The sequence below is a fragment of the Lonchura striata genome, chromosome 4 (genome assembly GCF_050655825.1).
Source record: "Lonchura striata isolate lonStrDom1 chromosome 4, ASM5065582v1, whole genome shotgun sequence".
Taxonomy (NCBI): domain Eukaryota; kingdom Metazoa; phylum Chordata; class Aves; order Passeriformes; family Estrildidae; genus Lonchura; species Lonchura striata.
In genome coordinates this window covers 46,168,056-46,192,129 of record NC_140706.1, presented here as the reverse complement: position 1 = coordinate 46,192,129, position 24,074 = coordinate 46,168,056, and the positions used below count along the sequence as shown (strand labels likewise).

At 40.2% G+C, this 24,074-nt stretch overlaps 1 protein-coding gene across 3 annotated transcripts in view; it reads left to right on the top strand.

Annotated features, from left to right (window-relative positions):
* The window catches only part of EGF (epidermal growth factor), a 56,790-nt gene extending 34,945 nt beyond the window's left edge, over positions 1-21,845 (top strand). Inside the window, exons 15-25 of one of the 3 annotated variants that reach the window (XM_021525471.4) lie at positions 1,321-1,488; positions 2,222-2,371; positions 2,824-2,970; positions 3,624-3,740; positions 4,757-4,882; positions 6,763-6,882; positions 9,006-9,156; positions 11,976-12,143; positions 14,852-14,954; positions 17,856-17,958; positions 19,383-21,845. In XM_021525471.4, coding sequence (XP_021381146.3) covers positions 1,321-1,488; positions 2,222-2,371; positions 2,824-2,970; positions 3,624-3,740; positions 4,757-4,882; positions 6,763-6,882; positions 9,006-9,156; positions 11,976-12,143; positions 14,852-14,954; positions 17,856-17,958; positions 19,383-19,606 — 1,577 coding nt within the window. In that variant the 3' untranslated portion in view covers positions 19,607-21,845. The remainder of the gene's footprint in view (positions 1-1,320; positions 1,489-2,221; positions 2,372-2,823; positions 2,971-3,623; positions 3,741-4,756; positions 4,883-6,762; positions 6,883-9,005; positions 9,157-11,975; positions 12,144-14,851; positions 14,955-17,855; positions 17,959-19,382) is intronic. The other 2 variants (XM_085578976.1, XM_077782954.2) reach the window with 2 other exon arrangements.
* Positions 21,846-24,074: the final 2,229 nt, after the last annotated feature.

Here is a 24,074-nt window from a genome sequence, read left to right as displayed (position 1 = left end):
TATTTGTTGTTTTATTTTCTTGTCTTTGATTTTTAGGGGTTTCTTTAAGATAATAGATGTTGAGATCCCAATTTCATTACTGAAATTAAACACTGCCTAGTTGAGGTCTACATCAAGAAGCAAAATCACAGACCATGAAAATCATGTGCTTAAAAATCATACCTTTCAAGAGGGGCTCACACTGCAGTGGTACAGGGCAGTGCCACTGAGGCCCTAAGGACCACAACAAAGCAAACCCAATTCAGCCAGGAACCATCCACTCTGAAGCCAGATATACATCCATGGAAGAATAGCACGTGTTCTTACCTTCTATTGCAAAAACTTGCCCAAAGGCTACCTTGATAGCAGGAGATTCCTGAGTGTATAGAAAAAATGCATAGTCCCATATGGACTAATGACAATTTTCTATCTTGAGATATTAGAAAGAGTCAGAATCATTTTGTAAAGATCCTTATATCTGCCATTATTTATATGAAATTTTCCTTTGGATTCTGAATTGCTGAGCTTATCTCTGGAAGTCAAACTAGAGATTTGAGTTTTCCTAGTGCAGCTAATGTTGTGCTACCAAGAAAAAGTTCCTGTGCTCCGAACTTGGGGTGGAATTTCATACAACTACTGTTAGTCCTGTAATTGTTAGGTGCCTGGTTGAAGCTGGTGTCTAGGATCCTGTTGTCATCAGTGGAAAGAGAGGAAGTTACCTGGATGACCTATTGCCTCCTGTGGCTTATGTTAGCTGGCTATATGCCCCTCTGCATGGCCCTTGCATGTACTCTGGGTGCTTGCAGAGGCTGCACACAGGCTTGGGGCCCTACCAGGAGTCAGTGGCTGCAGTGTCTGTAGCATCCCCATGCCAGGATGCTTATGCAGGATGACACATGCCATGAGCTCCTTTCCTCCTTGTATTGTGAAGACTGCAAAAGGGACTGTGCACCTCAGCAGCTCTCTGCACAGGCCATGCAGTGGCAGAGGAGGGAGGTACTCTAGGTCTGAAGGGCTGGTCCCAAGGCTGCCTCAAGAAATGATGATGTGTGAGGTAGAAGCATCTCATGAACTAGATCTGGTTGGAAGTCACCGGAAGTATAGAGTGTGTACTGAGCTAGGCACGTGTCACAGCCTCCTTTGCTAAGAGCACAAGTAACCTGTGCCCCTGGTCCATTGTCCACAGACACTTACCCTCTCCATGGGAAATCAAAGTGGAGCACTGGCTTTGGCTAGCCCCCTGTTTTAGAAGTTGATCTATATGCAGATAATGCTTTCCTTTACAGGGTTTCTTGTGTGGGTTCTACAGATGTGGAAATGATAAACCTAATGTCTTTGTAGGCCACCCTTTTGCTGTGGCGGTGTTTGAGGACCACCTGTGGTTTTCTGACTGGGCTAGGCCATCACTAGTGAGGGTGGACAAGAAGACCGGCCAAAACAGGGTACGTCTTCGAGGCAGCATGCTGAGACCCTCATCAGTGGTTGTAGTTCATCCTTTGGCGAAACCAGGTACACTGCAAAAAATCAAGCAGTCATTCCCTTCCAGCCTCCTCTTGTTCACTGATACCTATAGATGTCCTTGGATAGAGGATTATCTTCTCAGAAATAGGCTCTTTAAAAAGCCTTGCATAGTGAGACTGGCATTTATTGAAAGCATCATCTGGGCATGTGTCCCAGGAATGCTGACAGATTTATCTTCATTACCAAGAATAGATGCTGATCAATTGCCATGAGGCTACTACAGTCTTTTAATTCCTATTTATCCTAGTCTATTAGCACCCCACACACACCAATAATAACAAATGACATGGGGAAAGATTTTGTGAGATTTATTAGTTTTTGATCAAATAATTTGATTTTCTGTTGAGAGCAATCTCCCTGTAAGCAGAAAAGAATAGTGCAATAGACCAGGACTGAGAGAAGGTAATCACAGGTTCCTTATGTCCTTGAAATATTAGGACTCTAAATATCAAAGCAGAAACAATAAAGGAAATTTAAAAATGTGGTACCTGCATTAAATACGTAGTACATGAATCTCTTTTCCTGACAGGGGCTAGGTGATAATATCTATGCTTTACTATATATGTTTGCTGTTACCAAAAAAGAAAAAAAAAAAAGAAAAAAAGAAAATCATAGTTTTTGTCAGTCCTTATTCTTTTTCCAACTGCTTCAACTCTGCATGTCTAAACAGAGATGTTGACTGAAGAAGCAGTTTGTTAATTTTCCTGTTTTTCTTCATTAGGGGCAAATCCTTGCCTTTATGAGAATGGAGGCTGCGATCAGATCTGTGAAAACAGTTTTGGAATTGTCCACTGCAAGTGCCATCCAGGATTTGGGAAAACTCAAGATGGAAAATCCTGTCATGCTCTGGATTCTTCCAACTCAACAGCAGGTACAGTCCTCCAGTTCCCGAAAAGACTCCCCTCAAACCCTTGAGGATCCTGACAGGTAGCACTGGAAAAATTCACCTTGCTCTAACATAAGGAATGATGATGTCTCTGAAGAATGAAAATGCTGGAATGCTGTCCTTGGGACAACAAGACAACAGAGATGTTGTCTGACCACTGTAATTTTTCCCTTGGCATTTTAGCAGTGAAAAAAGTGTGTAGTGCTGACAAGTATTGTGTGCAATGAGTCACATTCCTTCTCTTTTGTATTTGAGAAAACTCACCAGTGAGTGCTTTTAGGAATAATTTGATGTCAGAAACAGGTTAGTCTGGGAGGATACTGATGGTTATTTTAAAAGGAAACCACCATGATTATTGGAAAATAGACAAATATTTGAAAATCAGATATTTCAGTAGATTTAAATAGTCCATGTCATCTTTTTCTTGTCTTTTTCAGGAAGTGTCTCTGTGCACAAGGAGGTAATGCCAATGCCACCACCAGAGACTGTACTCCAGAGCACACGGAGCACTAGTATTTTTAAGGATGCAGACAATGGGAAAAAACAGAAAATAAAATTTTTTACAGCTGAAATAATGGTATCAGGTATAGTCTGATGGCTATCTTCCTTATGTTTACTCTGCGGCTCTAAACAGCTTCAGAGTCTCAGGTTTATAGAGCAGAATGAAGTAATAGACCTTAAAGAAAGAGAGGTTCATTGTTGAGATTGGTGGTATTCATGCTCGTAATCTTCTAACAAGAGCTTGGGTCTGTGCAATTATTCCAGGTAGGACTGCTTGTTTTGTTTGTGTCTATATTCCTTGGCTACATCAACAAAAATTGATAATATTATCCTGGTCTAGAGAACAAACATTTCTAATTTGGAACACTTGAGAAAATCTCCCTCTTAGGTCTTTAAGTATATTGCATTCCTCTAAAAATGTTAAAATAAACCCATTGAATTCTATATATCTCTGATGACATTAGAGCATTAACTTTTGCAATAGGTTTTGAATAAAATATTCAGAAATCCTGATAGTAAATGACATGTCAACTCCATCTAGACAAAGAACAGCTGCAGTGATTGTGTTGGCTTGTCATTATTAATCCTGGAGAGCTAAATTTCAAATTTTAACTGTATGTTCTGTTTTTCTTAGTTTGTTTTTCTGTAATATAGATATACACTACTTCCTTTGATATTTGCAAATAGATCTAGTGGTTTGGTTTTTCCTTTTTGGTTTGTTTTGCTTATGCCATAGATGAAGATGACTGCACTGCACTAGAATGTTATGTCAATGCAGAGTGTGTTTTGCTGGAAGATGGTGCTATGTGCCAGTGTTTGAAAGGATTTACCAGGAAGGGGAAATCATGCTATGGTAATAAAAACCATTATTATAACTTTTGAAAAATTTTAGACTGGGAGGAAGGGTGAAAATCTATCTCCTTTCATATTGGCAGCTCTGCTGTGTGAGGCGTCAGAGAAAGGTCAACAGTATGAAAGGAATGATGAACTGAGAGCATGTGAAATGAAATGGCTAATTATCACATGCCTTTTCTTTCCCCTTGAGCCATGAGTGTTAATCCTATTAATATTAACAAGCAATAACATGGATAATATAAATATAATGTATTTATTTGTAAAATTTGGCTAATTATAAGAGCTCAGTCCATAGACATGTTAATGTATAATTTAGACATAAGGAATATCTTCAAAATTAGTATTCCTGATGTAATATTTATATAAAAGTGCTGCACTAGTTTCTTTCAAGCACTAGAAAGACTCTAAAAGCCATGCAAAACATTGCTCAGGGTGGTCTTCAAATTTCTGGACTTGTTTGCAACATAAACGGAATAACCGTTTTGCTCAAGAAAGGTCAAGAGAGGAAGGTGTTAGAAACAGAAAAAGAATACCATTTGGCGGCTAAGCATGAAGAGACTCAGGAGAATCTGTGTTACTATGGAAAGGGAAAAAATTGTAACCTGAAATGGGCATACATTTTTTCCACTGTAGTAATTTTTCTTTTTTTAAGCCTGTGTTTTCTTTTAGGAAACCAAGTTGCTAAATGCTCTTAGAGGTCTTTTCCAACTTAATGGATTATATGATTCTATAACATAAAGATATTTTTTTTATCAGATCACTTCCTCTCAACAGTTATTTTTAAAGCAAATGATATTTGTAATATCATTTTGTTGGCTCTCTTGGATTTTAGAACACCCCATCAAATTTCATACCAAAAAAGACCACAAAGTCCCCCTCTTCCCATTTGCTTCACGTGCACAAATGCCAAGTGACAGCAGAGTCTGAGGAGATCCATGGTGCAGGTGTCTCCGTGTGTGGATTGAGGCGATGGTTTCGTGACCCACGTGTCCTGTGCCTTGCTGTGTCCCGCAGACGTGGACGAGTGCGCTGTGCACATGGACCGCTGCAATCGAAGCGTGGCCGACTGCATCAACACGGAGGGGGGCTACGTCTGCAAGTGCCTGGAAGGCTACACTGGAGATGGAGTCCATTGCTATGGTATGGGCACGTGTGAGGGCTCTGCCCTGTCTGGAAGGCTGAGGCGTTTCTGCCTTTGTGGTTCCTTCCTCCCTGTTTGAATTGTGGTAACCTCAGCAATTATCAATATGCAAAGCTTGTAGTTGTCAGTGAATATCTCCTCTCAGTGTTTGCACTCTTTTTAGTGGCTATAGAAGGAGAGAGAGGAAGAGTGAAGGGGAGGAGGGAAGTGGAGGTGAAGCAGTAGAGCTTTATTGGAAATCGTTGCCATGAATATAAACGAAAGCAGGTATTGAGTGTGTCATAATACTCATCAAATAATTCCAGGTCTGTTTAATAGGCATGAGGTTCAAGGTGTGACACTGACAACTTGAGTACATTTAGAGTCTTGTTAATAATCAGACCCACTGATTTTCCCATCCAGCTGTAATACCAGGTCTTTAGTTCATTCCCTACGTCTCTTAAATTCTTAATCCATTTTAGTGGTAAATATGAGCAGGAAGCTTTTTCTCTCCAGTATTTGACTAGCACACAGTTTTTTCAGAGCTTTATGGGAGTGTTGCCTTCCCTTTTGTCCTTTTCTTTTATTTTTTTCCTTTCTAGCCTAATTCAAAGCCCAATAATTTTGAACCAATTCTTACATAATCTTTACTGGACTTGGTTCTTCAACACTGATTAGGATGACTTAAAAATGAAGAACAGTATCATTATTATGGGTAGAGTGTGGAAAGTATCAGAGGCAGAAGAATCTAGAAGGCCTTTTGCCTACAGGGGTCAGAGAGAGAGCTCATGTCTTTGAGGATGTTTGGAGGTGCAGATGGAAGTGCATACAGCAGTGACAAGGTCCTCTTGCTGACCCAGCACAATACAGAAGGCTAGTCCTCAAGCAGCCCTAGGCTCTTACTATCTTACTTACCACTATACTGTGGTATAGTTATTCAGGATGTAGTGGCTTCCACTGCCATTGAAAAACAGTCTATTATCTTCCTGAAGTCTTTAAGTCCAAGTCTTTAGTTTAACTGAAACTGATTTTGTGTTCGATGACTTGAAATGTACAATGAAAGCCAGAAACTGGTAAGTGATTTTGTGCTTCAGTTGTAAGCACCTGCATTCATGCACAGTGTCCAGGAATGTGATGGTATGTTCAGTGATAACACGATGAGTTCATGTGGTGTTGGTGAAATCACATTTCATGAAATATGCTGCAGCAGTTGTGTTCCCCTTCCCCCCACCCCCTTTTTTTTAAAGTGCTCTGAATTTTCTATACTGTTTTGAGCTAGATCCAGTTAATTTTACTCTAGAAAAATTCCAAGCAGTTTAAGCAATAATTTCACAAAAATTGGGGTAGCAGATCTGTGATTCCCCAAAGCAGACCCAGCACATGTATTCTGCTGACAGCTCATAAAATGAATCAGAGACTCCCAAACTCTGCTGTGTGAACCAAAGGTTCCACCTTTGAGGGGGGTGCTTTGGTGCTTAGCAAGATTCAGGTGGCCAGCCTGGCAGGTGCTGCTGCCATGGGCTTTGGAGAGAAGGTGTGGGGGCGGGAGGAGGGTGTGCAGCAGAAGGGGGGTGAGAGATGTGTACAAACCTAACATGGTCTCTGAGCCTGGAAACTCTTGTAGTCAGGGAGCCTCTTGACAGTCTTTCAAAACCACATTTCATGGGGAAGCCTTGCCCTCCTTCTCCCTGTGGAGAGTTTCTGCAGCACAGGCTGCTCTTGCTATAGAAAGTATGCTGGTTGCTTTGCCATTAGGCTTTCCATGAAGGCAGATTTGCAGAATGAGAGGTCTCTGGTGTTTTTCTCCACTGCCTGGGGAGCACAGTGCTGCTACTGCTGCCCTTTTAGCTGATCCTCTGAGGCATTTCATTCCTCTAACTGCAGCCTGTTTGGGTGACAGATATTGATGAGTGCAAGACGGGGTCCCACACCTGTGGAGAGAACATGACCTGCACAAATACAGAAGGAAACTTCACTTGCTCTTGTGCTGATCATGCTTCTGGAACTGGCGTCGGTTGCAGTGAGTAAACGGAGTGAGCAAATAAAAAAAGAGGCCCTAAATTAAGAGCTGTGTCCTTGGATAAATTGTTATACCTGGAAACTAAAGATTCCCTGTATAGTAACATTCTGATCAGGTTGTGGATACATTTAGCATTGCCTTTAGGGGGTTGTTTTGTGGTGGACTAAGGAGCACAGATACAAGTTTAGTAAGGAAATATCTACATTAAGGTTCAATGTAAATTTTTTACTGTCTAAATGTACTGACAAATCTATCAAATATCATTTACAATCTACAGCAGAAGTGAATGCTCCTTGGAAATAATATTTTTTGAGGGTAATTTCAGTCTGTGCCATATTTCAAACTCCCTGTGCCTTTTGTTGTTTTGCAGAAGGCTAGCACATGAAATGCACACGATTTAAGTGCCATTTGATTCTTTAGTATAAGCTTATCTTTCAGTTCAAGTCACTAATTGTTCAAAAAGGCTCTGAAACTCCTTAGAAAATCTGATTATCAATTTACTGAAGGGAACTGCTAAAAGTCCAGCACTAGTGACTATCTGACCTTCGTTTTGGTGCCTCAATGAGGTAGCAGCATTCTCTGAAAATGAGAGTGACTCATTCTTTTACTCTGTGTCAACCCTCTTGGTCAGAGTAAATTTTACTCCAGATTGAATAACTTTCTGATGATGGAGGGACAATGTGTGATTGTCACAGAGCTGTTTCTTCAGAAAAACAAGGAAATTACGGATTTCTTAAATAGAACACCTATCAGGATTCCCACTCCCATTTCAGCCACTTAATCTGTCCGTAGTTTCAGGTGTCACTCAGGAAATGATGATTTTAAATGATGCGTGACTTGGAAGTAATGTTTCCTAGGTCCCTCATGTGTCAGCCTGATCCCATGTCTTTATAGCTGTTAACACACTGTTTTAGCTCTTTGACTAATAAGTTCTTTTAGCAAAATGAAATTTTCTTTGCTGAGTGCATGCACACCTGGGGTTCACTATAATCACTCATCCTTTTCCATTCAGGCTCTTTGCCATGGCAGTTCTCTTGAAAATGAAATTTTAAAACCCAAATGTCATTGAAGGTCATGTTGCAATAAAAGTGGTGTGAGTCATAGAACTGACCCCATAATTGTATGAGAATGATTAGGCGTCTCTGCTAATCCATACTGCCAGAAATTCTTTGCCATGTAGCTGTTTTGTTCTGACCTATAGGCTTGTTGTAGAACCAAAGTAGGCATAAAAACACTCATTTTCTGTAAGGGCATGTCTGCACTGTGGTCATGCTGTGCAGAATAGTAATTCTACCTTTAAAACTAGCTAGTTTGGATAGGTGTGTACCTGGCAGCATGTGTGATTCAGAGCAGGCTGCAGAACCCTTTGGCAGAACCATAGGGCTCCCTGCTCCCCCAGGGAGTTCTGTACCTGAACTAGCCTGAAACAGTAAAAAATGTGATCTGCAACCACACATACATGCAATTAACTGAATGGCAGCAGAGTAGAAACATAAGAATGTATAAGAATGACTAGTTGCTTGTGAAAGCTTCTGAGTCTGAGATTCAAATGCATGAAATACAGTCACCCTTCACCACTGCCTCTCACCCTGGTAATTTATGCATGGTAGAGATTTACCATATGTCAAAGCTGCATAAGTTGCAAAAATAATTTCAGACTAAACACCCGGACAGTTGGTGCAGTTTTTCTTCAGGGTCGGGCTCATACATCTAAACACACAGAACTCAGTCAATCACTGTAGGTCTTTCACTGTAAATCTAAAATATTTAGATATTTATATGTTATATTAGTATATTAATATATTATTGTATCATACTAATAATAAGATGCATTTATATTTGTATATTTATGACTAGTATTTCTAAATAATAAATTATAATAATGAATAAAATACATTTAGAAATAATATTTACGTATCAACATATCATATTTAGTAATCTGATCTATATTTCTACTTGCCTAAATTTGATAACAACATAATGAAATAGATAAAACCAAGTAATTAATAGAAATTGGATATTTTTATCTATTTAGTACCTTGAAGTTCTGGAACACTTTCATAAGATTATGTTGCCAATGAGGCCAAAGGTTTGAGATGTCCTTGTGAAACCATCTGTTTCAGAATCTACTGTTCCCCCAGCTGCTGCCAGCAATGAGTACACTACAAAGGCTGTGCAAGGTGATTTTGTAGGATGCCCTCCTTCGTACGAGTCATACTGCCTCCATGGTGGAGTGTGCAATTATGTTTCTGACCTACAAGACTATGCCTGCAAGTAAGTACAGAAATTTGTATTTTCTCTGCTGAAGAATGGCACCCTTGAAATGCTACCCTCAGTTTGCTGCAGGCAGTGAAGGGTTTGTCCATGAATGATCTGTTCATCCCTCATGTCACATCCTCTGGTGTCAGCATCTTCCAATACCAAAAGGCAGAAATGGGTAGGCTATAACTGCCCTCTTAAAAACAGAGAGAGTTACAATAAGACCTCAAATTCCCCTGTTGATATTTTTAACCCTGTCAATATTTTTGTGAAGCCTAATTCTGGGTACCCCAAATGCAGGTACTGATAAAAGCAAGGAGGACCTCATGTCTCCAGAAGTCAGTCTTGGCTTGGTCAATGTGACAACCAAGTCCCATGGGGTAATAATTTCTTCAAAATATTTAGTGCTGGCATTTAAGTGTGTAACCTGATTATGTTTCAAGCTGTACTCATAATCTTTCTCAAAATCAAGCATAAAATCTTTGCAATGGGACAAATCCATTGCCTGCCTCATGCCTCCTCCCCAGGTCACAGGTGGTAAGTGAGGACCTGTACAGGGAGTGGATGCTGTTCCAGGGTAGGAAAATCTCTCTCTGTGTCTCAGGCTTTCCTATTTTGAAATATGAGTGGTCTCCCCTGCCTACAGACCTCTGTACCTGTAAGAATATGAAAGGAATGTGTTTCATGTGCATATGTGGGAATGAAGTTGATGCTTTATGCTGTGGATCTCCTGAGCTCAGCAAAGCCCTTGGGCAAAGACATTATGGGAGACAGACTCGTGGTTACCTCTGGTACTTGTTTTGAATTCTTAGTGTAACTTTTAGAGGCAGAGTAAGCTATCTATTTTCACCTCAAAATTTCTTCTCTCAAAATTGAAGAGTCTAAACCTGCAGAATTTTAAAATTGGATCACTATATTTTTTTTTCTTTTAATTGTTAGGTTTTACTGCATCATGAGAATTCAGATATACATATTTTTTCAGTTTTGGAAGTGGAAGCAGTTAAAAAATTTAAGAGCAATCATGCTTAACCGTGCGGTTGGGGCTTGTGTGTGGGCGTTGCTGGATTCTGTCCCCGCTGAACCCTCACTAGATGGCAGCATTCATTCATGCAGGCTCTAATGTATTAACTACCGAAGGGAAGGAATGGAAAAACTTTATCTAGCAAAAATCACATGCCAAATGTGATTTGTATTTTAATTAATAAAAGATCATACACTAGAAAGTAGATCTGCCAGCATGTTTGAAATTCATTGTAATTTAACACTTAAAAATTAGCATTTTTTCTGCCTTCCAGCACACCTGCATTCTAAATTTTAATGGAATGAGAGTGTTTGTGCCTGACTTAAGAATGAATGCTGATATAACGTTTTCATGCCATTAGGTAAAAGCTGCTGCAGTTTAAATCCTGTTTCTTTTTCTCATTTTACTAGCTCTTGGACTTGAGTAAAATTAGACCAATTAGAATTGTGGTGAGTTTAGCCTACATTGCCGAGCGATTGTTATAAACAGAGCAAACTTTTAATTTTTTCCAGTTATTATTTATGTCTTGCCTTGCATAATAAAACCAATCTGGGATTATTTTTTTATGTATTTCTCACTTTCTAGTAATTTTGATTTGAGGGTTTCATGCATTGATAGGCTATTTCTATGTTGGGTTTTACAATGGTAAAATCAAATAAATAAAGAAAATTGGCTACAGAAGAAGCTTATATTAAATGTAAGTTTTGAAGATACTTCTGAATCCTATGCATGGGCTTTTTAAACTCTTTCATTCATCTTTAATTTTACAGTAAAGATTCAGATTAAAATTTGGTTCTCTTAATCAACTCACCCTGAAAATATGAGTCAGTCCTGTCCCGTGTACTTTAAAGAAAGGGAAGCTTGCTGCTGAAAGAAGTTAAATGGAAAATCCTATGGAAACACTAATCACACAGCAGGATTTACAGGACTTAAGAAACCTTTTTTCCTACTTTTTAATCCATTGGAATCTGGTAATGACAACCTCTCTGTATAATTCTATAGTGAAAAATAACAGCACAGGAAAAAAAAATACTTTTAATACTGGATTCTACAGGTTTCAACAGCATACCTTTAAAATTATTTTGTCTTCGCCACTGCTAAAGAGAACCAGATGCGATCAGCGGTGAATCAATGCACGGTGACGGAGGTGGCGGTCTGGGGCTGTGCCCTGCCCGCTGCAGCGTGTCCCTCTCTCCTTGCAGCGGTGTGCCGGGCTGTGAGTGCCATGCCCGCTGCAGCGTGTCCCTCTCTCCTTGGCAGCTGTGTGCCGGGCTGTGCCCTGCCCGCTGCAGCGTGTCCTTCCTTCCTTGGCAGCGGTGTGCCGGGCTGTGCCCTGCCCGCTGCAGCGTGTCCTTCCTTCCTTGGCAGCGGTGTGCCGGGCTGTGCCCTGCCCGCTGCAGCGTGTCCCTCTCTCCTTGCAGCGGTGTACCGGGCTGTGAGTGCCCTGCCCGCTGCAGCGTGTCCCTCTTTCCTTGGCAGCGGTGTGCCGGGCTGTGCCCTGCCCGCTGCAGCGTGTCCCTCTCTCCTTGCAGCGGTGTGCCGGGCTGTGCCCTGCCCGCTGCAGCGTGTCCCTCTCTCCTTGCAGCGGTGTGCCGGGCTGTGAGTGCCCTGCCCGCTGCAGCGTGTCCCTCTCTCCTTGCAGCGGTGTGCCGGGCTGTGAGTGCCCTGCCCGCTGCAGCGTGTCCCTCTCTCCTTGCAGCGGTGTGCCGGGCTGTGAGTGCCCTGCCCGCTGCAGCGTGTCCCTCTCTCCTTGCAGCGGTGTGCCGGGCTGTGAGTGCCCTGCCCGCTGCAGCGTGTCCCTCTCTCCTTGCAGCTGTGTGACGGGCTACGTGGGGGAGCGCTGCCAGTTCAGCGACCTGGAGTGGTGGGAGCAGCGGCGCGCCGGGCGGGCGAAGGTGCGGAGCATCGCCATCACCGCGGGCGCCGCCGGGCTGGCCCTGCTGCTGCTGCTGCTGGCTGTCCTGGCTGCCTACTGCCGCAGGTACCGCTGCCAAACACGGGCCCAGCTGCTGCTGCTGCTCCTGCTTTCACGGAGTGCTTGCGGCCGAGAACGCAAGCTGCTCCTCAGCTGATGGGAGTTCCCGTTCTATTTAGTAACTGGATCTGTGAATAATACAGAAAGTTCTGGCACGTTCCTTGCCCGCAGAACTCACATTGGTGCTAGGGAGCAAACATGTCTGGAGGGAAGGAGAGCAGAGCTTTCAGAGCTCAGGGACATGCCATTTAGTTCTTACTGTGTTTCCCTTCACAGCTCTAGATGTCTGAAACCCATGGTAGGGGGTGGCTCATCTCTGCTTTTGTTTCCCATTGAGTGTAGAATTTCCTCGCCTATTAACTTTCTGAAGGCAAACTTATAGAGTGATGCTTCCAGCAGTAAACATGGAAAGAGTTTTCCTGGCAGTAAAAAGAGTAAAATCAGGGAAGTGAGTCTAAGCACATCTGCTGTAAAAGTACTCCCTGGCATTTTCCATGGCTGTAATGAATTGCGCAGATTTGGGATTCTTCCTGTGGCAAAAAGAATTCCAATGGTCACTATTTAAGAACCCAGTCTGATGTGAAATTAAATGTCATTGGTGTCCCTTAGACTGGAAAGTATTAAGCATTTAAGCTAGAGTCTTTTGGCCATGACCTTGGCAGACAGCTGTTCTCAGAGGCTGATTTAAATGCAGGATTTTTGTTTGTGGTTTAGGTCAATTTTAAAATTAGACTCCCCTAGATATAAAAAAATAAGCTACAAAAAAACTTAACTATGCAAGTTAGTATTTTTCATTCTTATTTAATGGTTCTTGGCATATTTAGTCCACAAGAGTAGGGAAGGAGCAACACTTCTTATTTTCTATTAATTAGTGACAGGAGTCCCAAATTAAAGCTAAGTGCAGCCTATTTTTTTTCTCATAACCTGGGGTTCAGATTTTGATCAGTGGATATATAAAGAACAGAAAAATTATGAGATTCTTACATTTCTCATATATTTCATATGTTGTCTTACGAAAAATTGACAGAATATGTTTTGTTTAAAGGCATGAAAGTATTAAATTTCTTCCCTTCCTCTCTCTTTTGTAATTTCTGCCAGATTTATGTTTCTTTCTTGCAAAATGCTTTTGATCAATATAACTATTTACCACAACAACAGGTTTTCAATTACACACTTGACTGAATTTGAACTGCAGCAATTACTAGAATAACTAGATCAAAATTAAACCGCTGATCTAAAATCCCTATTTAACTGGAGTCTGAGAACCAGTATTTGGGTTGAAATTGCTATACCACTTTTTGAGAGAATCTGCTGTATTTCAAAATGTACCAATTAAGTCTTTGATAGTCCTGTTCCTTTCCCTGCAAAACAAAGATGCCAATCTCCTTTTAATTGAAGGAAATGAAGCTGGAGGTCTACACCTGTCAATTTGAAAATGTGGAAACTGAAGGCCAAGCATGCTGAAATATTGTGTTGGTTTATTCAATTACTGTTGTCTGCTGAAGAGCACTGTGTTATTCTTAATGTTAGGTTTATGCAGTCTGACTGTGTAGTATGCCAAGTTTCTTATCTTGGAAAGAAAAGAAACACCTCTTTTCCACAAAAAAAAACCCAAACCTGAATCATGGATTCAATACCAACAATTCCTTCACCTCAATTAACCAAGGCCACCCAAAGCAAAATTAATTTATGTTGTATTTTATGAAGGGAGAAATATATGGTAATTATGCCGTGTGACCTTTCTCAGTTAGTATATAAAAGCTATGTAGAAATAAAAGGAAAGTTCCTAAATAAAAGGACAATTCATGTTTTCATTGGTAAATATCGACTAAATTTTATTTAAAACAGATAAAGCAAAAAGATTTTATAATCTCAGACTTCCATAATTCGAAAACTATAGCATTAATTTTTTTAGTCGGTGCTTAGAAGGGCAAAAATGTGTTTGTAAAGTGAATAAAGACGTACTTACTGATTTGGATCTCAAAAGAAGTAAAATATTTTTTTTCTTTGGGCCCATGTGGGCTTTTAATACTGCCTTATAAGAGATTGCTGTTTAACTGCAAAAATAAGTCTTTGAATTTATGGAACTAGCCTCTTAGAGATGATTATTCATACCTTTTCTAGTTCCAGATTGTAATAATAGATTTTTCCCCTAAAGCCAATTCTTTAGATCATGAATTTTTCCTGGAGGATCTTATTTCTAAGCTTTTTGAGACTTTCAGTTTATTTATTTCATAGTAACTTCTGAAACAGTTGCTTTGCATAAATGATGCAGATGAATACAAAAGTGACTTTCATAATTGCAGCTACCAACAGTGTACAAAAATACAGTCAGCTTTTTATTTCTGAGCTTCACCCACAAACACTCTTCATTGCATTGACTGAAATAAATCTTTGTAAGATAAATGTATTGTAAATAGAATAATGTAAGAAAATTGAAGGGTCTAGTTAAAATTATGAGGCCTATTGTTCATTGCAATGAAAGACCCTTTACAGATGGCACATTGGAACAAGCATTTGTGCACTTCTTACTGACTTCTTTTTTTGACAAGCTATTTGTTTTAACCACTGTGTGGTAATGGATAGCAATACACAAACCAATGAGAGAAAACAAAGTATATGTACTTCTGTGAATACTGATAGAATAACGTGTGAAAAAAGCATGTGTTCCTCCCAAAGCAAAATAATTTGCTTCAGCTTTTGTTCTGTTGCAGAACTCAGAATTTGTATAAGAAGAATCTCTGTGCAGAAGCGATAAGAGCTGCCAGCAGCCGTGCTGACAACGAGAGCGTAACACCTACTGGCAACAAGTCTCTGGTAACTATATTAATGTGGAGTGGAGAGGGAATCAGGAAGGATCAAAGAGTGTTAGGGATCCACTTGAGATTATCCATCAAATAATTCACATCTTAAATACATTAAATAACTGCTAGAGTCATCAAGTGCTTTGCTGTGAACCCTAGTTCATCTTACCTCATTGTTATCCCTCAAAGTTCACAGCTGCCTGGATGTATTGCAACCATTAGCCAGTGTTATTGTTAGCTTTGAACACAACAGTTGGGGAACTGTGTTCTAAATTAAGGAAATGGCAATGTGATGACATGGTATATCACACAGTTATTTTCACAGGAAAGTATGCCCTCTGTAAAAAAGCCTTCTTGGGAGCCAAGTATTTTGTGTGCTACATGAGATGTTGAATTCTATTTTGAGGCTTGATGAAATTAAATATCTTGTATTAGAAGCTGCTGCCTTGTAAAGAAAAACAACCAGGATTTTATCAGGCAGCTTGGTAGGATATATAAAGTTCCGGTTTTACACTGGTGTAGGTAAGAATGCTGACATGGTCTGGTTGTATAGGCCTGTGGCTGTTGTCATTTTTGAAGCTGTATTTAGCCCTATAAAATCTGGCTTAAGAATCTGGTTCTGACTGGCATTAGAATAACACACTGCTGGGTGATTGCAGTTGGAACTTGAATCTGTCAAGTAACATAACTGGCATCCGTGGCTACTTCTGTGCTCAGTCTGAGACTCTTAGAATGGCCTTGCAAATGGTTTAGTGAGAGTGGCTGGCAGGACTTGTGAGTGGGTAGCCACTGTAGCACACTGTCAAATGCATATTTGTAGTACTGAATCAACTTGACACTGGTTAGGGCATATTGTTCCTTAGCTAGTCAACTGCATGCTCTTATGCATGTTTAATTATCAGCACCTTTCCTTCAGATATTGGACAGCAAATGAGCTGTCATGGCAATGCCATAATTTGTCCACAGAAGAAGTAAAATCCACAGTTTGTAAAATACCCGAAGTTGAGAAAACAGAAACCTTTGCTGGGACTGAGAACAGTTCACTGCCTGGGAGCAGTGCTCTAGGAGGCCTGCAGTCCATCAGCTCTGTTCCCACCTTCTGCTGACCCTGCAGTTAATGCTGGCCACCAGTGACATTTTTGCTGAATATAAGGTAACTAAGCAGCTAAGCAATGGACTGGATCAACAAAAAGAAATCACATTTTTACATCTATTATACATTTTGTTATGTTTCACTATGCACCAGGAGACATTGAATACATTAATAAGGTAGTTTATTGCAATGACTTGTTGCACACTGGAAGAGGAAATCACTGACCCTTTGCTAATTACTGGTGCTGACTCAATAATAATTGCTGTGGTTTCATGCATGTGATTTTCTCTGTGCTGATGTAGCCATTGATCGTTAAGTTCACCAGGGCTTCCTGCATGCATACACTCAGGTTAGAATATCTAGAGTTGCCAAAAAGCTGTGGGAAGTTGCCCACTTGTACTATTCACTTCAAGTAGGTTATTGGAAAGCTTTCTGTAAAAAAAAGGTTACACTACATCAGGGACAGGAAACTACAGCTGCTCAACTTGTAAGGTTTTTGGGTACTACACAATGTTAATGTTGTTAACAAAGGACTTCATATTGGGTTGTATCTTGTATATGCAGTAAATGTAAGGAGCTCATGAATTTCACTCATTAGGTAGTCCTCACTCCACTGCTCATTTGTGAGGCTGATGAGAGAGTGCAAGGACTTGCTCGTTCTTGCCTGTCTGGGTTGATACAGAGGATAACGAGATTTTGTGCTATTGCACACATCGAAAGTTAGGTATCATGACACTGAAACTATAACTACCAATTGGCCAAGCATCATTCACTTTTCCCTTTACTTATTTTCTGCCAGGAGAGGGTGCAATTAGCTGCGGGTACATTAGCTGAGGGTATGCCTGCATATTTTTTTACATTCATATTAGAGTTCCATAAGCCAGCCTGGGTTAGTCCTACTGATATGTAGGACTAACATAAACTTCTGCATGTGCCTGCATTTTGGTGCTATTCTGAGACTTCTCACCAAGTGTTTTGCTTTGCACAGTCAAATATATTTTGCAGAACTGTGTGTAGCTGAATCTCTGCTGGGGGTCTGTCACATATAGAGTAGCACTGTAAGAGCACAGATTTTACATAAATGAATGGATGCCTAAATAGGTGCACCTGCTACATGTGTATTCCATCCACATCAATTCACCAGTTATCTACCTGGACCCCTGAATCTATCAGTCCTTTGGTTGGAACATCTTACTCACAGATGTTTTCTCTTCTTCCCTGTCTCTGCTCTTTAAACCTCCCACCTTTAAGGGTCTTTTCCTCTGTACAATTTCATCATAGTGTTTCACATTGCTTTCCTCTGCCCCTGTTTTTTCTGCTTTTCCCCCTGGTGCTTTTTGCATGTTCCCCCAGAGGGTCTCATCTTCTGACTTCCATTGCCACTGTGGCGTGATGGATCCGCATCCTGCAGGAGCTGCTGAGAGCCAGGAAGGGAGGCTTGTTTTCTTCCATGTGCTTGGCAGTTTCCTGCTGTCTGGATTCCTACAGAAAAGTCACCCTCAGTACTATGGAGAGGGTTGATTTTCATGAACTTTGGGCCTTGCCATTGGAAATGTTGATTTGCAAAGCAAGAGAGTTGGTAGTTCTTACCTAGACTGAGACTGTGCACTTTCCAAAGAAAGACTGGGGCTGTCATCAACTCAAATGTTTAATTACCTGCAGGGGGAAGGGTCATCCCAGAAGCCAGAACAACCTTTTTCCCTGTTCTGTGGTTGGTGTGTGTAGCCCTTTTAGTTCACCTCTTGGGTTTCTCAGAAAACCAATTCATTTTTTTGTTAATTTGGGCTCTGCATATTTTGTGCACATTGTATGTATTTGCAGTTTGCGGTTTTTAAGGAGGGTAACAGTTCTCTGGAGAATAAAGCAGTTGATCTAATTGAATGTGAGACAGCAGATCCTCATCCTGCCTGTCCATCAGAATCTGGTGAGTAGGATGTCCTTCCTTATTAGATCTCTCTTCACTTTGTACCAGCAGGAGCAGTGGCTGGTAGAGGAGACAGAGAAATCCAGATTTTATTTCTGGCAGAGCCCATGTTTGTATTTAAGTGAAGAGACCATTCAGTCCTACATTTTGCAGATTAGTAATGAGAAACTACACTTACAGCAATGCTTTCACACAGGACAAGCCAGAGGGTTCTTGTGAAAGAATAATATCAGATGTTTGCATTAATATAGACCTTACACTGTTTGGGAATGGATGTGCATGGAACAGTACACTTTGACAGTCCTTATCCGTTCAGGCAGGATAACTGAAGGGTGTGAGGAGTCCAGGTTTCACCCCGTGGCAGCAACTGCAGTTCTGCTTTTTGTGTTAAACAAGATGTTTGACTGCTTGGGGAGTGTCTGGTGCGTAAACGAAGATAAGATGAATGGAGGAGATGCACCTTTCATCACTGGTCCAAAGGCAGCAGGTGGCACAGAAGCACAGAATGGGCTTCCAAGGCCCTCAAATTACCAGCTGAACCACTCTGAATTTTAGGAAATACTGCCTTCTAGGTGGCAACTGGATCTGTTAATTGCTCAGATAGTGAGAACTGATGGAGAAAGACTAATACCCTAAGACATTAGTTTTATTTACCATATATACTTCCAAATTGCAGAAGTTACTAGAGAAGACAGTTTGCCTCAGCCACTTAGAAATATGCAAATACAAATGTTTGAGGATACAAACATCCAGGCATCTTGCAAGATTTTCAAAATTGTCAGTCCTGTCCTTAGATATACACTGAGTAGTCACTTTATTAATCAGTAGAAAATGTGCCTCACATTTACTTAGATGCACTAATATTGAGAACATGTGTAGAACCTCACTGTCCAGCAAATGAAGACCGATGTTTCCCATTAGGAAAAACACTGTTTTCATTTACAGCTTTATCAGACGCAGGTATTGGATCAGAAATTTCCTATGACAGGTGTCTGATTTTTTCATAAAAGTTTTAGCAGAAGTGTTCCACCCTCTTAGACAACAATATTGGTAAATAATCTGGTATTTTTTAACATGTTAAAGGAAGTTCTTATGCCATGACAGTGAATAATTGTAAGATCTTTTGACTTTGAAGAAGAGACTTTAATTTTGCCAGACAGGTAGTCTTAGCATGCCTTTCTTTGTTATGTATTAAAAGAGAAAACCATGAATCTAGCCTAGGACAAGTGATTTCTTAAAATCTGAAGCAGTTCTTGACTTTTCTTGTTTTTTTTTGTTATTTTGTCATGCACTGGTATTGAATCAGATTCTGTGCATTCTTTCACAGCTTGCTTCTCTCAAAGCTGCCTCTACATTTCTTTTAGCTTAGCTGCTGTGAATCTTTTCACATGTAATTTTCTGTAATACATATCTGTTTTCTCCAGAGGAAGAGCAGCCTGTAACATATGACAAAGCAGCAGAGACTTTGGCAGAAGAGGAGAAAGAACAAGGCCACCGAAAAGAGGGTCCTGTTGGTGAGAAATCGTGCCAGCCGATGGCAGCAGTGAAAGTCCCTCCCCAGGCTCCCTGGAGCATCCATCCCAATCCCCTGCCAGAAAGGGAGCCTTGCAATCTTGCCCCAGACAGCTTGCTGATGCAGCCAGACTAGAAGCAGTCTGTGTTTGAATGGGAAAAGGAGGAAGTCAGCAAAGGATGGGAACTCACAAGCACTGAAGCAACACTCTTTTCTTTTTTTCCTTCATTAAAGTCTGCTTTAGAGAAAAAACACCATTATTCAGAACAAAACAGTCCTTGCCACTCCTTTCCTGTCATCTCTGCTTGGAAGAATTAGTGTGAGCAATGTGTTGGCAGTGAGTACTCTATAAGTATCACTGCTGCTGATTTCATTACCTGCCTGCTAAAAGGTCACTGGGAGGAAGATAGTCAAGTGGGTGATTTATCAGTGATAAGTATTTTCTAAGGGAACTTGTTGCAAGTAGTGATCTTTACACAAACAGAGTTTAGAAACTGCCTAGAAAATGGAGCACAAGGACAGCTGCAGAGAAAGAGAAATTGAGGATAACGCAGAAAAAATCAATTCAAAATGCTCTTACTATTAAAAGTTTTTTACGGATGCTATTTACCTCCCCCCAATGCTGCTGAAAGACCAGTGTAACTTCTTGGATTCCACCTGAGATGTTCTTGTGTCTAGCAAACACCAAATAGGATCTTGCATTTCTCATGTTTTGGAGGATGGTTTGCAGGCATAGGTTATTAATGATGGGTCGCTTTTGAGGGAAAAGGTGATTCTTCCATTTTTTTTTTTTTTCCCAGCCTACACTGGTCCTTCAGAGCATTGCAGGATTATATTTGGGCTGAGGAAGTGGGTTTGTGTCTGCTTTCAGCCCTGCAGAGAGGCATGTGCTGGAGCTGTCCTTGTCTTACAGAGGTGTGCCTGGCACCAAAACCTGGGCCATTACATAGGACTCAGTGTGAGGACAGAAGTTCAGCCAATTGCTGTTCCAAAAAGACCAGGAGGAGTGGGACAAAAACACAAAAAAGCCACCTCAGTCTAGACTGACTTCCACTCAACTGATTTGTGCTGCCTGTTGAATGTGAGGGAACAATTGGAAAACTGAACTAATTTATCTTGTAACTGGATTTCTAACACCTATCAGGTGATTTACTCTCTTGTAAAGCGAGATGCAGACATGAGGCCAGTTGGTGAGAGCATGGGGCCGGATACACCAAGGTTGTGGGTTCAATCCCTGTACGGGCCCTTCACTTTAGAGTTGAACTCGATGATCCTTGGGTGTCCCTTCCAACTCAGAACTTTCTGTGATAGCAAGTGATTTTCACCAACTTGTCTTGACTTCCTAAGGCTGTTTTCAGAATGTTTCAGCTGAATGAACATCAGCTAAATTACTAATAATGATTTTATTATTTGTACAGGATCTCTCAGTCCTCTGTTTTTGAAGCCTGCTGTTGTAACCTTTAAACTCTGCTATGGTGCCCACCACTAATGTTCCTTGTAACTCATAAGATTGATAACAGTGGCAAATATTACTAATTTGTGTGTTTACTACTCTGGTTTTCTGGGTTCTTTTTGAATTCTGCCAGAAAAGTATGGAATGTTGTAATTTCCTTTTACCAGCTCTGTAAGCCAATATGGGAAAGAGTATTGAAAGGCTCTTGCCTCTTATCCAAAAGAGTTACACACTGGAGTAACTTTGTGAAGTCAATTTTATTTTATGTTATTGAAACAGTAATGACACTGAATCCTGGTTTTGTAGAGGGTTGTCACTTATTTAACTTCTAAAGTGATTTGGAATTGTTGAATCTGTTTTCTAACCATATCAATTCTGGATTCAGAACAAACTTGTAAAAGACTCATTTCCAAAGCTTAGTTGGAACTGCTAGCAGTGAAGGCTCATTCTCTTGTGTGAATGGTAATGAGGGTACTTCCACAGAAAGAGAAATAGTTGAGAGGTGTTGGCATATTAAACTCTGTTCAGGAGCAGGCAACAACTGTGTTGAATCATTAAGATTTGATAGATTTGATTTTAAGTTCAATATTGTTTAATGTCACTAACATTGTTCAAAGCATCTAGTTTGGATTCCCTGGTCTTTTGGTCACTGATCTTCTGTATTTTAATGTGAAGTGAGTCCAGGTGTAAAGGCCCCAACTCAAAAAAGCATTTTGTTCCCTCCCACAAGAGCTACCCAGTAAAAAGACTTTAGTCCCTGCACTTTGAGTTTCTCTGGTGAAGTGTGTTTGTGTGCTTAAAATGAAAGTGTTGTGTCAAATGACAGTCAACATTTCCTTGGAAGCTTCCCCAGTCAAAAGAAATAAAGATTTGTAACTTTGAATCTTTCCTGAATAAAGATGCTTCAGATTCCTTAAAAATTAGTTTGCTATTCTATCCTGGTTTGTTTTGTTTTGTTTTGTTTTTGTTGGGTTTTTTTTTGTTTACTTCGCTTTTCTTCCTTTTCTTCCAAGGATCTAACTTTAAATTTGATAGTATCCATTACAGAATAAGATAGGGAAACCAAGCTGATATGTTTTTGTAATTAGAGTGTTTGGAGTTTTAAATATTTCCTAAACACAGCTCTAAACTCAAAATAATCTTTAGTGTAAAAACTTGAAATGATGTTTCAATATAAATATAATATATTTGGTTTATTTGTATGTTTATAAAGTTATTGATTTATAAAATAAATAAAAAAAAATACCAGACAAAAATCCCTGGTGTCCCTCTTGTTTTAAGAGACGAGAGTGCACAATTCTGGTTTCAGTTGACTCACATCAGGTAAGCTGAAAGCTCCACTGGTTTCATACAGCCACAGTTTATAACGTGTTGGTGCAGCATGTGCAGGTACCATGGGTTTCTCATTCTCTGCTCAGAGAATCTAGACTAATGAGGATTATCTGCTGCAGCTCACACCTTGATCCCACCTTGAATATGGTAAGTTTTTTATTTATATTTTATTTGTATCTTCTCATAAAGTAAAATCCATATAATCCTTTTTGTTCACACCTAAATGACTCTTAGGAATGCTGCTACTTATTCATCTGGAAATATAATCCATGTCTTCAGCATCTGTTTTCAAATTGGTGGCCAAGATGTTCTTTTCAGGCTTTATATGCAAGTCAGTTGAACTAAAATAGCTGAATCCTGGAGATTGCTCAAATTTTTTTGGCTAAACTTTTTTCATTGAAAATGCTTTTTAAAATTATTAGAATTTCTGTGCATGTAAAAAACTTAGTATTGATCTTAAATCCTACTGGTGTACTCTAAGTTTTTAAAATGAGATTATCCTGTGTTACATTAAGCTGTAAAAGAGGAATTTAGAAGCACATTGGATTAAAAGCTTGACAAGTCTAAAGTGAGAAATCCATGGGCCATTTTAAAGAGCAAAGTGACTCTGCTTAGTTCAGTAAATCTTGACTTTATTGAAATTAGCATTTCTATACTCTAAAGATATATTTTCATTGTAAGCAAGTGAGGAATGATTCATTCATAAGGGACACAGGAGATGCAATGTTTCCTAGTCATAGAACTGCATGATGCATCTACTTTTGCATCCCTTTTTCAGTCACTTGCAGCTTTGCGGAGGTTTATCTGTTCAGGCAAATTTTTTTCATCTTCCAGAATGAAAACCTTCCCCACTCAACATCCCCGCCCCACCCCCCCAAAAAAAAAAAAAAAAAAAAAAAAAAAAAATCTATATTTTTGTGGAAAGTTATTCAGAATGGGATTAATTAGGGGAAGCATATACCTTCTCAATACATATAGTGTTTTTGTCATATTGAGAGTAATTTTATCTTATGTTACTTCAGGGTGATGCCTACAGAGTTCCATTAGTCTTCAGGACACACTTGGTGTTATTGCTTCACTCTCTGATAACTGGCCATCTTTATCTCTGTGCATGTAAAAAGGAAAGAAATTAGTGGCATTAGAAGCCTCCCCCAGAGCCCAGGAATGCACCCCAAACACAATCTGCAAGGATGATAGCCTAATTTGGCTTATGTTTCTCTGATCTTTTATTGAGACTGCTGTTTAATGCCAGTTTTGATGTGGACCAGAACCAGCTAACTTTGTGAAGACCATTCATCATGGGATTAATTTTCAGACACTCCTCAGTACTGAGGTGGACTAGGTTCAGATCCATGGAAAGCCTTAGTTCCTTCTAACCAGACCTAGGGATCCTTAATACCCTGCAACTCCAAGACTTTGGAACTTGACTTTTGAGACAACTGCTGTAATAATCATGTATAAAGATGCAGAAGTCCTTTTATAGTGGGTCTGTGGCCACTGTCTCCTCTTCCTCCTCAAGGTTAACACTTGTAGGTGTTGTAACCAAAATGTCTTTTCCTTGCCCACTTTCTCTTTGGAGAGGATGGTTGTGGCTCTTCTATTCTTTGAGGTGCAATCTGAAGCTAGGCCAAAGCCCAGAAGGAATATCTACACTGCACAGATCAAGACCCTGTTGTTTGGCAGCTGTCTGTTTTCCAGGTAAGAAGTTAGGATACTCTCCAAGAATAATTTTAAGAACATCTGAGTCCTGGAACTGTTTTTGCTCACACTCACTGCTGCATACACTGTTACCTTTCCAAGTACCCAGTTTTATACCAT